Consider the following 18,601-nt stretch of genomic DNA (forward strand, 5'->3'; position numbering starts at 1 on the left):
CAAACTACTTTTTGACATCAATGGGTATGGCCCAACCCACCTCTTCTGCAATCGCTCTGATGTGATATGGCTCATACCCACAGCAGCCTCCGAGGTATCGCACTCCTAACTTGTACGCCTCCCGCGCAAACTGCTGCACATCCATACGAGTTAATAAGCGGGGCTCCATGGCTGTTAAAGATAAAAACATACTTCCTATTAAAATTATTCAACTATTGGTCAAATGCAGTTTCAAATAATTGAATACTAATTTATTCAGAAAGGGGCAGCCCTATAATGCAGACCTGTGATGGATTTGTGAGGACTCGTGACGGACTTAGCTATGGGCCATTCACGAGTCGGCCATATTGAATTGAAAGTGAGCTGAAATCTTAATTTTTTTAACTTGCAAAGAGAAATGAAACCAAGTTAATTTCTAAGTAATTCCCGTCTGCTTCAATGAATAATTTCAAATTTGTAATTAAACATTCCCTAATTTAAGATTTTAATGCCAGATTTTAAAAAAACAATGACAGTATAAGGCTGCATTGTTCCTGCATAAATAGTCTAGCGCCATCATTTAACAATTAACAATATTAATGAAATACATTCAGGGAACTCGACAAAAAAGGCCAACTCGTGAATAAGGCCCATGACCAGGCCCATCTTTAAGGGGGGGGGACCTGGTGGGGCCGGGCCCACTTGGCGAGCACACCCCCCCCCCCCCCCCCCCACGGCAAAAGCCATACATATGTATTTTGGGAAAGAATGTTGCAACCTGCTGTTACTTCAGTTATGTACAAAGTCTATGGAGAATCAAGAAAATTTTCTATGTATTTCCTAACAAAAATGGAAAAGTTTCTCAGTCCCAGATTCATGTCTCAGATTCATCATCATTTTTGCAATGGAATGACCCTCAGTGAGATGAGATATGAAGAAAAAAGTGGCGTCAGGTTGCAACCTTCTTTCCCTTTTTTGTATTTATTATGGTTGTGGGTCCCCTAGTTGCCCCCCCCCCCCCCATGCTCAGGGCTCGGGATGAACTGAGTTATGACTCTATCCCATCACACTCACCAAAAGGGAATTCTGGCAGGACTAAATATCCCCGCACCTCGTTCTCAATCTCCTGGGTGTGGTAGCCGACGGGCTGTGCCATGAGGTGGGCCTTCAGCCCCGCCTCCTCCAATCCTTGCTTCATCAGGGCCAGGGTCTTGAGACAAATGCTCGGGTCAAACATGCAGTTCACGCCAATGACGTCCGCCCCTTCAGAAAAAATAATGGAAAAAGTAATGAATGTACATAAAAATAAACATCAGCAAGTGGTTAGGGGGATAACAAAAACCAAGAAGCAATCGACAGGAATTCCAAATTTCACAAGAGATTCTTTAAAAATCTTGAAATCAGGAACATCCCGACAAAAAATCCTGAAATCAAGAAAATTCTGCCCCAAAAAATCTGGGAATTAGGAACAAATCATCACAAATCATTCTGAAAATCCGAAAAAAAATCCTACCAAATCTATAACACCTGTTATGTTGATGGAACTCAAGGCACAGCATCATTTACCGCTGCTTATACTGAGCCCGTACAAAAACAGATTTGTAATGGAGTCCATCACAAGCAAGAAACAATCGACAGGAATTCAAAAATGTAATTAGCAAAAGACTTAGGGCCCAGGCTACACTGATACTACAATTTTATTATCAGCATCTGCTAAACCACGAACACATCAAAGCCATCATTACCTGCTTTGACCATACGTACAGCACACTCCTGTGGAAGGACACCATTTTCGTCCCCGATGGGCGGTATCCTCATGGTGCATGCCACTGGCTTGCCAAGGGCCTTCATAGCCTCAACTGCCCATTCTGCTTCCTGGATGGTGCCAAAAAACTAAGGGAATAGAAATAAAACAGAGGATGTTACTTGGACCAAGAAATCATCAGAGGCAGAACAAGCAATATTATTATTATTAAACAAAATGAATCACGCAGAGTGGGAAAATCCATTTCCTTTTGCATACTTTCTTAATTACTTTTCCCTCACAATTTTAAATTGAATTGACATCTCGATGAGACATACATGTAGAGTGAAAAAAAATACACCAAAGTTTACTTACTATTATTTCTTTAGAATGTTTGAATTATTTGTGGCCCATCAAGAATTCGGATCTTGCCCATTTTTCAGAAGGTTGGCAATGCCCAAAATTATGGACTAAAATTAGTTTTTCCTTCAAAAAAAAACATACGTATTGATAATCTGTAAGCAGAAAAAAAAGGTGTTTTTTTAAGAGCACGCATAATTTGCAACTTTAGATTTTAAAGTTTAAAGTGCTTAATTAACCAACTGGAAATTATTTGAAATTTGAATTCGAAAGTTTATATTCCAAACATTTTGAGAATCTTAGTGTACAGCTAAAAGATTTTTCACAAGACTGTACAATTTTACAATAAGGCATTTAAACCAAAAATACTGTCAGAAATGAAGTCACTACAAAGATCTCTGGAGGTTATGAAGGAATATTTGTTGTCTCTAAATCTCCTGAGAAAAGATCTCTGCGAAGTGCGACAAGAATTATTTCTTGAAATTAGCCTAAAAAAAGCAAATTAAGAGAAGTAAATAATTACCTCTCCTAGCACAAAGTCCACGTCCTTTTCCATGAAGACATCTAGCTGTTTCTTGAATTCCTTCTGGACATTATCTTTGCCTTTGTCCACACAGTAGCACATGACTGGGGACAGCCCGCCGGCTACCAGCGCATCACCCTGAGAGGCGACCTGCCTAGCCAAGTCACAGGCTTGAAGATTCAGAGTACGTGCCTGTGAAACAAAGGAATATTACACACTTAAAGGCAATATGCAACATTTGCAAACATCAAAAAACGAAAGTACCAAACTATTATGAAACACCTTATTACTGGACTATTAGTGAATGACAGCATCCTTTTAAAATCATGGCACCTGGTGTGCTGTCATTTTTAAGAAAAGTGGTATATTTGTATCAATTTCCAGTGCTGGTCGGCCGACCAGCGTTGGAAAAAGCTTCTTCTATTTTCAAATGTACCATTATTTAGTTAGTCTGCATTTTGTTTGCAATCGATTACACACCTATGATCTAGTTCAAGCCAGCAAGACTGGTTACCTGACCTTACAATTCCCAGACATCTTTAAATTGCTCTGTTTCAGCTTAAGTGGGGTCAGGGAACCCGCAGACTACAGGAACATGATTGTTTTTCTTAGTTTTTCCAGCATCTAGGAACACAAAATTTCAAACAAGTCCGTGTACTCGCTATAAAATAATACCCCCCCCCCAAATCCATCCATTTCTGAAAATTACAGCAAAAGCAAATGTTGTATATTCCCTTCAAAATTTCTGTGCATATACTTTTCATAAAGTCAAAATTGAAGCTAGCTAGTTTTTGTGATAACTTTGATGCAATGTGTATGAAATTCCTTTGTCACACTGTATATGTTAAATTGGCTGAAGGTTCACACTGTGAGCAAATGTGCAGTGAATATTGAACACTATTTCCATTTTTATCAAGTTGGGTTGATTCTGTGCTTATAAGGATGTCAAGAGATGAACTCAAAGGTCATGTCAGTTACTTTATCCAAAAGTAAGTGAATTTCTGCCATTTCTCAAAGGCTAACATCTCAAAATTGAATTATGCTCTTGGAAAAAGCCAAGTAAAATTCCCAAGTAAAATGTACACCCTTTCACTTAATCGATTGTATTTCTGGATCTAGGGACCCAAATGGAATGGGGTGAAAAGGAGTGGATTGAAAAATAGTTAGGCTTTAATGTATTACATAATTTCATTGAAGAAAAAAAAAACATTAAACAGTTTGAATGATTTAATAGCTTTCTGAATGTTGCACTTTTTTTGGCACACTGTGCATGCACCTGACGATGATGATGTTAACTTTGCCAATTTCTGCTGTCAAAAAGTAAGTTTTTCCTCAAGTAAAAACATGCTTCCAGTTCCAAATCCAATTTTCTATAAACTGATGTGTTTGTGTGTGCTCTACATTGCTAACACAATAAGATAAGAACTGTATTTGTTTAATGCATACACTTCATGAGATTGGACTTTGTCATTAGGGAAAATGTCAAAAAACACTTGCCGACTGAATTCATGACTGAAACCTAAAATCAACTGTATGAAACTGACAAAGTTTCTTTAAGTTTTAGGCGGTGTAGCAAGAAATGACCTACAAGTCTGATACTTCTCAGCTAGTTTAATTCTTGCCTTTGAATCACAACTGCTCAGATTGTTACCTCGGCGATCAAATAAAAATGTAACTAAACATGTAATATATAGCAAGGAGTGCTCCAGTAACATGCAGCAAACAAATATTGACTGCTTTGCTTGGACACCAAGGGAAAAAATGTAGGTCATGTGATATAATGTGATAAAAATGTCATGGGATATATGTTGTTATAGTGTACAAATTTTGAGTGGCTCAGCGTGGAATGGGAGGAATATTATCGCAAGGTAAAATCTGGACTTTTCCATTTCACGAGGTGAAGCCGAGTGAACTGGAAAAGTCCAGATTTCACCGAGCGATAATATTCCTCCCATTTCACAATTTAAAGCCACTCAATATTTGTTTATGACATATAGATCCTTGTCATTTGATATATTTGAACTTTTTTTCAATACAAAACTGGAGGAAAATGTATTTCTCTCTTCCAAACCACCCCTTCACGAAAATGTTTGAACCCAACGCTGTAGCGCTGGCTCTTTGGAACAATACGCGCTACGCGCAACGCTGAACGCGCACACCAGCATGCATTTGCACAAAAATACCGCGTCATGATCCTAACTGTTGAATAGTATTTCCCATGGATAGTACTTTTTCAGCCCCGGCGTGAATGGGAGCAATAACGAAGGCCACGTGATGTGAGTTTCACCAATCAAATGACAAGGATCTGTATGTCGGTTATATAATGTTAAATGTTGGGGGAAAAAACATGAGACAATTACCAGTTAGGCATTACTAATACAAAATTTGTTTTGGGTTCATAGTACGCATGGGAAACACATGCACTGGACATGTAGGAGAAAGCGGGCAAGGGTCAAATTCATCCTGTACATATCAGTGCATTGTAAACATTGTCTGCAAATCCCCTAAGTGCCAATATTTTTTCCCCAAAATAGTCACACATGAGATAGACGGAATAACAATCTATAGATGTAGCATTTGTTTTCCCAAAGCAAGAAAGAAACAGCTCACATAATGACGGAATCGGGTGTACTGAAAGAGAAACGCAAGGTAAATATAACAAATCACTTTCTTTGGCAAGACATTAATTAGACTATTGAGCAGAACTCACTTTCCAATTATAAAGTTTAAGAGAGTCAAAGACTGTTAAATTTCTATTCAACTTCTGAATAAAAACCCAGAACCTGCACTGGTTTCTGTGTTTGTTCAGTGCACAGACATTTCTCGGTTTCTCGGTTTACCAAAAGTGTTTGATCTCCAAGGAATAATTACTCGATGATCATATAATCATATGTTCCCCCACCACTGCCCCCCCCAAAAACAAATACTGCATGCATGCGTCAAATAGGGTCTACCCTATGTTCCCCTACAAGGGCGGATCCAGGGGGGGGGCCAAAGGGGGCCATGGCCCCCCCCCCCCCCCCCAAAACGAAACCAATTTTTTTTTTTTTTATGTGATATCGCAATAAAGGCAGGCAATGAGTACACCACCATCTTTTCCTCAAAAAACATTGGTTAAAGTGATCAGAAATTGCCTCAGATCGCACCACAGAGCATCTAGAATCCAAAAAATTTCGGGGCCCTTAAGCGGGCCCCGAACGCCACGCCGTAATTTTTTTGACCCACTTTTTGGGGGACCAAAAATTGTTTTGGCCCCCCCCCCAAAAAAATTGTGTTCTGGATCCGCCCTTGTTCCCCAATACCTATGTTCCCCAATCGCGATGTTCCCCGAAGTCTTTAGGGTTAGGGTTAGGGTTGGGGAACATCGGTACTGGGAAACATCAGTATTGGGGAACATAGGTATTGGGGAACATAGGTATTGGGGAACATAGGTATTGGGGAACATAGGTATGCACCCCATCAAATGACTGAATTATCAGTACCATGCAATAAATCTCTTGAGTTTCATTTTGACTGGTTTTGAGGATAAAAGGTTAATTTTATGCTTCAAACTATATGCTCTTTTCATGAAGACGTAACGAGCAAATGTCACCTAGCTGAAGTGTTTTACTGAGGATCTGACTCCAATAAAACACCTTAACAAGCCAACTTTTCAGTTACGAGTCCGTTGTCGTGCTTGTTTATTGCTTGGTTCAACACGCATACAAGTCTCCGTGTCACGTGATGACCTTTTCCGGGTCATACAACTAGTCTCCGCTCAAGACACTACATCACCCTCCCCCTTCTGATTGTTAGTCGTTAGATTATGACTTGGAAGCATTTGGGGCGGAAGCCTTTCTTCCAACATTTCAACAAATTTTACATTAACAAAACACTAGTGCTTCCTGTAAACTAACATCGATAGTCTGGCCGTTGCCTTGTGGGTCTGGTTCCTCGCTCCTTCCCTGAAATGCCAGCTTATCATCCTGGGCATAGAATGTGAAAGTTGTTAGGACGTTGGCGCCAGCCCGCATATAGTCTCGGTGCAGCTGGGTCACTAGACAACAAATATGACACAAAAACAATTACATAATATTACAACAACAGTACATTATTTGTATTACAATTTCAGCATCTTTCTTGTTTAGAGGTGGGGACATGGTGTACGACCCCCCCCCCCCCCCTTCCCCTGACCTGGGAGTGGTCAGCAAAATTGTGTGTCTAGCAGCAAATTAAAAAAAAGGCACAACGATGGCGCAATGAAGAGTGCCACCTTTTGTCCGATGATGTCCAAGATCGCATGCTTTCTGCTTTGAACAAGTGCCTCCAAGGCAGTAGTCATATTATGTCCATCCCCACCCCTAGCTCCTCCCCTACCACGCCCGGGTCCGTCGGCACATTTTTTTGGTCACACCCCTCATTGGTGTCATCAGTAAAATCCTGCATTAATTGCCACTGCACCTGCCACTGAGACCTTAGATCAGGGAATATGCATAAAATACATTTTTTATCTTTTCAGGAAATCTTTCATTTTTTAACGTGGTTATGTACGGTATGTATTTGTTTGGCCCAGAAAATCAATTTGTGGTGGATATAGTACTAGTCATATCTCTAATTGCTGCCGTGGAAATGACACTGCAAAAACTTGTGCAGATTAATTCTTGCCTCAATAATGTAAACAATCAATGATTAAGCACAATTTGCAATGACTCAGCATATTTCTAGTATTGCTTTGCTATTAGACGTTGTCAGAATTGAAGTTTGGAATGTAAATGGTCACGTGAGTTAGATTTAATCATATAACTGACATACAGATCCCTGTCATTTGATTGGTGGAACTCACATCACGTGATATTCATTATTGCTCCCATTCACGCCGGGGCTCAAAAAGTCCCATTCGCCCATGGTGAACGGGATTCACTATTCAACAGTTAGGATCATCCTTGTTCCATAACACGGTGTTTGTGTGCAAATGCATGCTAGTATGCGCATTCAGGGTTGCCCGTAGTGCGTATTGCGTGTTGTTCCCAAGAGCAGCAGTAGCTACAAAGTTGGTTTCAAACATTTTGCGAAGGGGGGAGGGGGGGGGGGGGTTGGAGGAGAAATGTACATTTCCCACCAATGTTTATATTAAAATACAAGTACATTTGAATTGTAAATGAAATGACAAGGATATTCAGTTACATAAAACAGATATTGAGAGGCTTTAAATTGTGAAATGGGAGGAATATTATTGCTTGGTAAAATCTGGACTTTTCCAAAAGTCCAGATTTTACCTTGCGATAATATTCCTCCCATTCCACTCTGAGCCACTCAATATTTGTATAATATTATATATAATGCAGTGAACTGGTCTTTTTGAATTTTGTTGAATAATACAATGACCTACATCATTATATATTTTTTCTCAGTTCCGCATCTGTTTGCATTCTCTATGAATTATTATGGCTTATTTAACATGATCCCATTGAATTGTGTGATTTAAAAGAGTGGTTTTAATCCCAGTGGCAATTTCAACTTCAAGGGAAGCAATTGAAGAGATTAACCTTTTTTACTAGAGAGGCCACTCAAGGTTTGATCCTCAAGTTTCAACCTTCAATTACAAAGTTGGTCGTAGTACAGAGTTTGTAAAAAAAAAGGTGCAACATTCAGAAAATAAATACTTAAAACTGTTTAATGATTTTTTTCTCCAATGAAATTATATATTACATTAAAGCGTGACTATCAATCCACTCCCGGCTCCCTTTCCCCGTTCCATCTGGGTCCCTAGATCCAGAAATACAATCATTTAAGTGAAAGGGTATATATTTTGAAGAAAAAGACATTACTCAGTTTTAATTATTTGTTTGCTGAATGTTGCACCTTTTTTCTGTATAAGAGGGGGTCACGTGGAGGGGGGGGGGCACACATGCCTCAAGGAACCCTCCTACAGCTCCTTGAGTTGCCCCTGTTAAGAGTATAATTAACATTTTGAATAAGTACTTTAAGGGAAGATACAACATTTGCAAGCATCAAAAAACGAAATAATCAAATTATCACGAAATATCTCACTGGATTGTTAGGGAATGCCAGTCCAAAGCATCCTGTACAATCGTGGCTCCTGGTGTGCTGACATTTTCAAGAAGACTTGTATTTTTCCAATGCTGGTAGGCCGTCCAGCGTTGGGGAAAATTTGGTTTTTTTTCTTCAAAAAGTGCTCCTAGTTTTCCATATTTAGTTATTCAGCCTTTTCTTTGCAATTGATTATATACACACCTGTGAAGGGGTACAAGCCTGCTAGAATGATTCTCTGACATTACAATTCCCCAAAGTCTATAAATTGCTCCGTTTCATCTTAAGTGGGGTCAGGGAACCAGACTACAAGAATGTTTTCTTGGATTTTCCAGCATCTCCGAACCCAAAACGTGAGGCAAGTCAGTTTAACAATATTTGCTATAACATTACTATCCTCCAAATCCATTTATTTCTGAAAATTGAAGCAAAAGCAAATGTTGTACATTCCCTTTAATAACAAACACGTGTATACCTATTTAAGAGACTTAAAACAAATGCACAATTAAGTTGTAATTGGGCTCACCTGCTTCTGGATACTTCACAACTGCTTCGGGTGTCCATGTTCCAGCAGTCACATAGCCTCTCTTCTCTAGACAGACCACGTAGCTACCGTCCCCAATCACAACACCTTCCTCTAGGAGCTTCAGAAGGTTTCTCTAAGGAAACAATTTACCAAAAAAAAATCAAGATGTCACATACAATAATTGCGCCAAAGAAAGTGGAACATGCAGAAAATGAATAGTTTAAACTGTTCAATGTATTTTTCTTCAAAATATATACCCTTTCACTTAAATGATTGTATTTCTACATCTAGGGACCCAGATGGAACAGGGGAAAGGGAGCCGGGAGTGGATTGATAGTCAAGCTTTAATGTAATATATAATTTCATTGGAGAAAAAAATCATTAATTATATATTGCATTAACGCCTGACTTTTTTCTCAACCCACTCCTTTTTCCCCCTTTCCATTTGGGTCTGTAGATCCAGAAATACAATTGACTAACTGAATGGGTACATTTTACTTTATCCACTCGATCTCACCTGTGATGCCTATACAATGCTTAACCCAGTTTCAGCATGTCCAGGTGAGAGTGGTCACGTAAAATGTATACCCTTTCACTTGATTGATTGTATTTCTTGAATCTAGCTATTTGGACCAAAACTTACGCGGGCAGGGCTTGGCTAGATTCCAGGGTTGGGAAAAGTTGTTACTATTGTACAGATGTACATTATTTTGTTCAGAGTTCAGACTGTGTGTTTTCTGGGGTCCGCTCGTAAGTCCGACGCCTCATAAGTCCGACAAAATCGCATCCCCCAACCAAACAAAGGCCCATAAGTCCTCACCATATGCGGGCAGGCGCAGTGCACACTGAAACCGCTGCATGCTGATCCAGTGCTGCACAGGTGTCAACTGGGGTGCAAACACCACAACACTGCGAACTTCCACACTTGCTCTAGTGTACGCTCCTGCAGAGTACTGCACTCCAGTGTGGAGTAGAAGCGTACAGTATACTAAGTAGCTGGACTCAAGCCTCAACACTGCGCTCCGCATCATTTCAGGATGCATGCGTCCAACTCCATCAGAATAACTACCAGTCCTTGGACAAATCCCACCAGCGAACATCCGCAGAGATGCTGCAACCCTGAGACTTGCACTCAGAGCGCTGGATGAAGAACACCTGCTAGGCTGCTGAATGAGGGAGCCCGACGACTCAAGTCCCATCACCCATCGTCTGCCAAAGAGCTACTGCAGGATTTCTCCCAAGCAAACACGGCATCCTTGGTTGCAGACAAATGGGAGCAATCATGGCAAGGATCTACAACGCGCCTACATCAGTTCGTCGAAGACCACACCAACATCAGTGGAATGGATCTAACACTGCGCAAGGCCTGGACAAGACTAGACCGCCTTCGAACTAGCGTGGGGCGTTTCAGAGCCAACGTGGCCAAATGGGGCCTCGCGGACAGTGCCACCTGTGAATGTGGGACTGCAGACCAAACTGCAGACAATATTCTATCCCATTGCCCCATCTACCAATCTCCGCATGGTGCAGACTTGAGGATACCACCGGCTTCCTCTAAAGAATTGGGACTTTACATCCGAGGGGAAATCATGGACAGTTGGACACGATAGTTAGTTTCTTGACTGACACTGGAGCGACAGAGGGTTTTGTTTCCACTCGGCTGTATGACAGGACAGACCTGAAGTTAAGACCAGTGCTCAGATCGCAAGTTCCGCCGCGGGTGGGAGTGAGCTGCGCATCGCTGGATGTGCGAAGATGCCGATTAAATACTGGGGGAAGCGACATGCTACACAGCGTTTGAGTCGCAGACATCAGCGTAGCCGTTCTCTGGGACTGGACTTTTTGCAAGAGCATATTAAATGCCAGCTTATTTGGGATGAAGAGTGCTTTGTTGTCGGTAAGCACAGAGTTCCTTTACCACGGACTGCCGAACCAACGGTACGGGAATCCCTGCTGTCGGTGCCTGCAACTGAAACACTGGGTTCCGTGGATTCCCCATTAATTATTGCCGAGGGTCACTCATCTGGCAGTGACTGCAGAACCAGCGCTGCAAGGGGCCAGTACGCCAGTCATCAAGGACAGAAAATGAGGTGAGAACGGGTAGTCCTGCCGCCGGAGTGGGTAGTCCCACTGCCGCCGTTGCTGAACACCACGCGACAAAAGGCACCAGCCCAACTAAAACCCGCCGTGGCAGGGACGTCTGAAGACGCCGGGGATGCTTGCGACAAGTCAGCGGCGGCGACGAAAGGCAGTCAGCCACGGGAAGGCAAAGCGACGTACAAATGCAGGGTCTGCGGTCAGCAGTATATGTCTCCCCGTTTTAATACCCGGAGGCATGAAAAATCAGCGCATAAAGAACGGAGTTACCAGTATCGGGAGAGCCCAAAGTCCTACGGACGGTCCGACTACTTGACCCGGAACATGAGGGCCCTGCAGCATACGGGACCGACGAGTTGTGGATAGTTGATCCTCCACTTGTAAGGGACATCGTAGTTAGTTGTAGTCTGGGGACTAGAAGCAACGCTGATCGACTTCCACTGATGATGACACCACTTTTATTTCAAATGTCGTTGAAAAAAAAAGTTTTGGAAAATTGTGAATATCAGTTTATGTAAAATTTGTTGTAATTGTGCCCCTATTCAGAAGAATAGGCACATTCTTGTGAGGGGCAGTGTAACGGATAGTTTAAGCAGCTCTTTTGTTGTCATTGCCGCTTTGCTTTGGCTCCGGCTGTGCGCACCTGACATGGTTTTGGGCCCAGTTGGCGCGCTCTCCGGAAATGATGTTCTTGTTTTGAATATACTCATAGGGATCGAGAGAAAGAGGGTTATAAGAAACAATATTGCAACTGAATTCTTGTGCATGATTGTGGATTAGTGGTAAAAATGCAGGCTTAACTTGATCATTTTTTAAAGTTGTAATCAATTTTTGAAGTTTTTAATTTATTTAATCAGTTTGTGTTGGTCTAGCTACTTAATTGTCTTTATCTGTTGCCAAGTGTTGGTTTCGTAGATTTGATATTCCAGTCTTGAATTGTCTTTGGTCGTAATGTTTTGTTGTTATTTTCTTTGCTTACAGAAATATATATTCAACGGGATTGGGTATTTTATACACAGTACGCATGTTAATTGATTTTTTTTTTTTTGGACTTGATAGCATTTCAGGAGAGCCACCAGATGAACAATTTCACTTTTGGCAATCCTTCGTGTTATCAATATTATAGTTTTGTTTGTTTTTTTAGTCTTTGTCACACTGGCCTGTTACTTAAAATGTTTGTATTGCATTTTGTGTCTGTATGTGTTCTTACCTGAGAAATAATAAATAAAATGAAATGAAATACACAGTATTGAGACCCCCCCCCCCCCACACCGTGGAGGAAGTTCCTTCCTCCATGATTTAACATTATTATTTAGAATCATCACAAACTTTCCTTCGCAAACTGTATTACATTCCAGAATTTTTAAAAAGAAAACATTCCCACCTGGTCACGAAAGATAGATTTACAAAATACAAGATGTCAATATTATGAATATTCGGTAAAGTAATTTTATAAAACTTGTTTTCTTATAATTTGTAATGTCAATGGAGGTATACACAAACATAGTCATTTTAATCAGTAATAAATATATGAATGAATGAATCCCTGCATGTGCTCTCTATGGTCAGTTTGTGCACCATGGGCCACCCGGCGTAGTCTAAACATGGAGTCTCCATGAGCGGTGTGAAGTTGGTTACTTATTCCTCGTTCCTTGTTCGACATTCGCACGCTAAACACTACATGTACAAATCATGCATAGAGTGTATCCAAAGCTGCATATACACATTCGCAAACGGCTCATAGACTGGTTTCCTATCCCGCTAGGCCCAGGAACACTTTGTTTTGCCACACATTTTCGTACAACAGAGACCTCTTTTAAGCATGAAGAACACTTTGGACCGGGAAAGGCTGGATGTAGGGGGATGCATGAGGACCTGGGGAACTGGAAAATAATGGGTCTGACCTGGTCCAAGGGGTTTCAGTATTTTTTTCATATTTTTGAAAAAGACAAATCTACGGCGATTTTAATGCACATTTTTCCATATGTTTGTGTACAAAATCGGCGCTCTCAAAGAAATTCCTTTTAATCATGAAGAACGCGGCTTAGACCGGGCAAGGCTGGATGTAGGAGGATGCAAGAGGACCTCAGGAACTAGAAAAAAATAAGTCTGACCTGGTCCAAGGGGTTTCAGTATTTTTTAAATATCTTTGAAAAAGACTTAAATCTACGGCGATTATAATGCACGCTTTTCCATATGTTTGTGTACATAATCGGTGCTCTCAAAGAAATGTCCCTTTAAGCACGAAGAACGTCTTGGACCGGGCAAGGCTGGATGTAGGAGGATGCAGGAGGACCTGGGAAACTTGAAAATAATAAGTCTGACCTGGTCCAAGGGGTTGGAATATTTTTTCCATATTTTTGAAAAAGACTTTAAATCTACGGCGATGTTAATGCACGTTTTTCCATATGTTTGTGTACATAATCGGCGCTCCCAAAGAAATGCCCCTTTAAGCATGAAGAACGCCTTGGACCGGGCAATGCTGGATATAGAAGGATGCAGGAGGACCTGGGAAACTTGAAAATAATAAGTCTGACCTGGTCCAAGGGGTTGGAATATTTTTTCCATATTTTTGAAAAAGATTGAAATCTACGGCTATTTTAATGCGCGTTTTTCCATATGTTTGTGTACATAATCGGTGCTCTAAAAGAAATGTCCCTTTAAGCATGAAGAACGTCTTGGATGGGGCAAGGCTGGATGTAGGAGGATGCAGGAGGACCTGAGCAACTGGAAAATAGTAAGTCTGACCTGGTCCAAGGGGTTAAAGTATTTTTTTCATATTTTTGAAAAAGACTTAAATCTACGGCGATTTTAATGCACGTTTTTGAATATGTTTGTGTACATAATCGGCGCTCTCAAAGAAATGTCCCTTTAAGCATGAAGAACGCCTTGGACCGGGCAAGGCTGGATGTAGGAGGATGCAGGAGGACCTGGGAAACCTGAAAATAATAAGTCTGGCCTGGTCCAAAGGGTTGGAATATTTTTTCCATATTTTTGAAAAAGATTGAAATCTACGGCGATTTTAATGCACGTTTTCCCATATGTTTGTGTACATAATCGGCGCTCCGAAAGAAATATCCCTTTAAGGATGAAGCACGCCTTGGACCGGGCAAGGCTGGATGTAGGAGGATGCAGGAGGACCTGGGAAACTTGAAAAAAATAAGTCTGACCTGGTCCAAGGGGTTGGAATATTTTTCCATATTTTTGAAAAAGATTGAAATCTACGGCGATTTTAATGCACGTTTTTCCATATGTTTGTGTACATAATCGGCGCTCCCAAAGAAATGTCCCTTTAAGCATGAAGAACGCCTTGGACCGGGCAAACCTGGATGTAGGAGGATGCAGGAGGACCTGAGGAACTGGAAAATAGTGGGTCTAACCTGGTCCAAGGGGTTTCAGTATTTTTTTAATATCTTTGAAAAAGACTTAAATCTACGGCGATTATAATGCACGTTTTTCCATATGTTTGTGTACATAATCGGCGCTTTTAAAGAAATGTCCCTTTACGTATGAAGAACGCCTTGGACCGGGCAAGGCTGGATGTAGGAGGATGCAGGAGGACCTGAGAAACTGGAAAATAGTGGGTCTGACCTGGTCCTAGGGGTTACAATTTATATTTCATATTTTTGGAAAGCCTGAAATCTACGGCGATTTTAATGGACGCTTTCCCATATGTTTGTGTACATAATTGGCGCCCCAAAGAAATGTCCCTTTAGGCTTTACGTATGAAGAACGCCTTGGACCGGGCAAGGCTGGAAGTAGGAGGATGCAGGAGGACCTGGGGAACTGGAAAATAATAAGTCTGTCCTGGTCCAAAGGGTTTCAGTATTTTTTAAATATCTTTGAAAAAGACTTAAATCTACGGCGATTATAATGCACGTTTTCCCATATGTTTGTGTACATAATCGGCGCTCCTAAAGAAATTTCCCTTTAAGCATGAAGAACGTCTTGGACCGGGCAAGGCTGGATGTAGGAGGATGCAGGAGGACCGGAGGAACTTGAAAATAGTGGATCTAACCTGGTCCAAGGGGTTAAAATATTTTTTTTTTATTTTTGAAAAAGACTTAAATCTACTGCGATTTTAATGCACGTTTTTCCATATGTTTGTGTACATAATCGGCGCTCCCAAAGAAATGTCCCTTTAAGCATGAAGAACGCCTTGGACCGGGCAAAGCTGGATGTAGGAGGATGCAGGAGGACCTGCAAAACCTGAAAATAATAAGTCTGACCTGGTCCAAGGGGTTGGAATATTTTTTCATATTTTTGAAAAAGATTGAAATCTACGGCGATTTTAATGCACGTTTTCCCTATGTTTGTGTACATAATCGGCGCTCCCAAAGAAATATCCCTTAAAGGATGAAGAACGCCTTGGACCGGGCAAAGCTGGATGTAGGAGGATGCAGGAGGACCCGAGGAACTGGAAAATAGTGGGTCTAACCTGGTCCAAGGGGTTTCAGTATTTTTTTAATATCTTTGAAAAAGACTTAAATCTACGGCGATTTTAATGCACATTTTTCCATATGTTTGTGTACAAAATCGGCGCTCTCAAAGAAATTCCTTTTAATCATGAAGAACGCGGCTTGGACCGGGCAAGGCTGGATGTAGGAGGATGCAGGAGGACCTGAGAAACTGGAAAATAGTGGGTCTGACCTGGTCCTAGGGGTTAAAATTTATATTTCATATTTTTGAAAAGCCTGAAATCTGAGGCGATTTTAATGGACGCTTTTCCATATGTTTGTGTACATAATTGGCGCCCCAAAGAAATGTCCCTTTACGTATGAAGAACGCCTTGGACCGGGCAAGGCTGGAAGTAGGAGGATGCAGGAGGACCTGTGGAACTGGAAAATAATAAGTCTGACCTGGTCCAAGGGGTTTCAGTACTTTTTAAATATCTTTGAAAAAGACTTCAATCTACGGCGATTATAATGCACGTTTTCCCATATGTTTGTGTACATAATCGGCGCTCCTAAAGAAATTTCCCTTTAAGCATGAAGAACGTCTTGGACCGGGCAAGGCTGGATGTAGGAGGATGCAGGAGGACCGGAGGAACTTGAAAATAGTGGATCTAACCTGGTCCAAGGGGTTGGAATATTTTTTTTATATTTTTGAAAAAGACTTAAATCTACGGCGATTTTAATGCACGTTTTTCCATATGTTTGTGTACATAATCGCCGCTCCCAAAGAAATATCCCTTTAAGCATGAAGAACGCCTTGGACCGGGCAAGGCTGGATGTAGGAGGATGCAGGAGGACCTTCGAGACCTGAAAATAATAAGTCTGACCTGGTCCAAGGGGTTGGAATATTTTTTCCATATTTTTGAAAAAGATTGAAATCTACGGCGATTTTAATGCACGTTTTTCCCTATGTTTGTGTACATAATCGGCGCTCCCAAAGAAATGTCCCTTTAAGGATGAAGAACGCCTTGGACCGGGCAAAGCTGGATGTAGGAGGATGCAGGAGGACCTGAGGAACTGGAAAATAGTGGGTCTAACCTGGTCCAAGGGGTTTCAGTATTTTTTTAATATCTTTGAAAAAGACTTAAATCTACGGCGATTATAATGCACGTTTTTCTATATGTTTGTGTACATAATCGGCGCTTTTAAAGAAATGTCCCTTTACGTATGAAGAACGCCTTGGACCGGGCAAGGCTGGATGTAGGAGGATGCAGGAGGACCTGAGAAACTGGAAAATAGTGGGTCTGACCTGGTCCTAGGGGTTAAAATTTATATTTCATATTTTTGAAAAGCCTGAAATCTACGGCGATTTTAATGGACGCTTTTCCATATGTTTGTGTACATAATTGGCGCCCCAAAGAAATGTCCCTTTACGTATGAAGAACGCCTTGGACCGGGATAGGCTGGAAGTAGGAGGATGCAGGAGGACCTGGGGAACTGGAAAATAGTGAGTCTGACCTGGTCCAAGGGGTTAACATATTTGTTTCATATTTTTGAAAAAGACTTTAAATCTACGACGATTTTAATGCACGTTTTTCCATATGTTTGTGTACATAATCGGCGCTCCCAACGAAATGCCCCTTTAAGCATGAAGAACGCGTTGGACCGGGAAAGACTGGATGTAGGAGGATGCAGGAGGACCTGGGGAACTTGAAAATAATAAGTCTGACCTGGTCCAAGGGGTTGGAATATTTTTTCCATATTTTTGAAAAAGATTGAAATCTACGGCGATTTTAATGCACGTTTTTCCTGATGTTTGTGTACATAATCGGCGCTCTCAAAGAAATGTCCCTTTCAGCACCAAGAACGCCTTGGACCGGGCAAGGCTGGATGTAGGAGGATGCAGGAGGACCTGAGGAACTGGAAAATAGTGGGTCTAACCTGGTCCAAAGGGTTGCAGTATTTCTTAAATATTTTTGAATAAGACTGAAATCTACGGCAATTTTACCGACGCTTTTCCATATAATGTTTGTGTACATAATCGGCGCCCCAAAGAAATGTCCCTTTAAGTATGAAGCACGCCTTGGACCGGGCGAGGCTGGATGAAGGGGCATACAGGAGGACCTGAGGAACTGGAAAATAATAAGTCTGACCTGGTCCAGTGGTTTCGGTATTTTTTTTTAAATATTTTTGAAAAAGTCTTAAATCTACGGCGATTTTAATGCACGTTTTTCCTTATGTTTGTGTACATAATCGGCGCTCCCAAAGAAATTCCCCTTTTAAGCATGACGAATGTCTTGGACCGGGCAAGACTAGATGTAGGAGGATGCAGGAAGACCTAAGGAACTGGAGAATAACGGGTCTGGCCTGGTCCTGGGGTTGCAGTATTTTAAAAATATTTTTTTTTGAAAAAGACTTAAATCTACTTTGATATTTTTCACGTTTTTCCGTTTTTGTTTGTGTACATAATCGGCGCCACCAAACAAATACCCCTTTAGGCATGAAGCGCCTTTGACTGGGCAGCGAATTTTTTGTTATTATATAAAGCTTGTTTATAACTTTGCATTTCATTTTTAATTGCGCAAAGAAAATGTCATGTTAAAAAAATAAATAAATAAAAATCTATGATGGCGCGGTTTATATAAAAATGATCATACGCGTATTTCAGAATTATATAAAAAATACGAGTAAAACCAGTTACATCCTATGTAAAATAGGGATAAACTACTGAAAAATATGTCACGACAATACCAAAAACAATAACAATACGCCGAAACGAAGAACAGTAACATTTAATAACCAGTTTAAAGAGAATGGTCATAGTTTAACGGTTTAAAAAAACCCAGTAAGTTTGGGGCTGATAGATGAGCAATAAAATTGCGCCCCTTGCGACGTACATGGTTCTTCACCCGACTCCTTCTTCGCCCCATCCCCGCTTCGCCCCATCC

The 18,601-nt window shown here is 41.1% G+C and overlaps 1 protein-coding gene across 1 annotated transcript in view; it reads right to left on the minus strand.

Moving 5' to 3' along the window:
- Positions 1 to 18,601, minus strand: part of LOC119736836 (betaine--homocysteine S-methyltransferase 1-like) — a 37,066-nt gene that overhangs the window by 3,633 nt on the left and 14,832 nt on the right. Inside the window, exons 2-7 of the mRNA XM_038210849.1 lie at positions 9,163 to 9,295; positions 6,503 to 6,642; positions 2,607 to 2,798; positions 1,725 to 1,872; positions 1,054 to 1,242; positions 41 to 171 (exon numbers count right to left, since the gene is read on the minus strand). Of these exons, the coding sequence (XP_038066777.1) occupies positions 41 to 171; positions 1,054 to 1,242; positions 1,725 to 1,872; positions 2,607 to 2,798; positions 6,503 to 6,642; positions 9,163 to 9,295 (933 nt within the window). The remainder of the gene's footprint in view (positions 1 to 40; positions 172 to 1,053; positions 1,243 to 1,724; positions 1,873 to 2,606; positions 2,799 to 6,502; positions 6,643 to 9,162; positions 9,296 to 18,601) is intronic.

The sequence above is a fragment of the Patiria miniata genome, unplaced genomic scaffold (assembly GCF_015706575.1).
Source record: "Patiria miniata isolate m_02_andy unplaced genomic scaffold, ASM1570657v1 HiC_scaffold_10, whole genome shotgun sequence".
Classification (NCBI taxonomy): Eukaryota; Metazoa; Echinodermata; class Asteroidea; order Valvatida; family Asterinidae; genus Patiria; species Patiria miniata.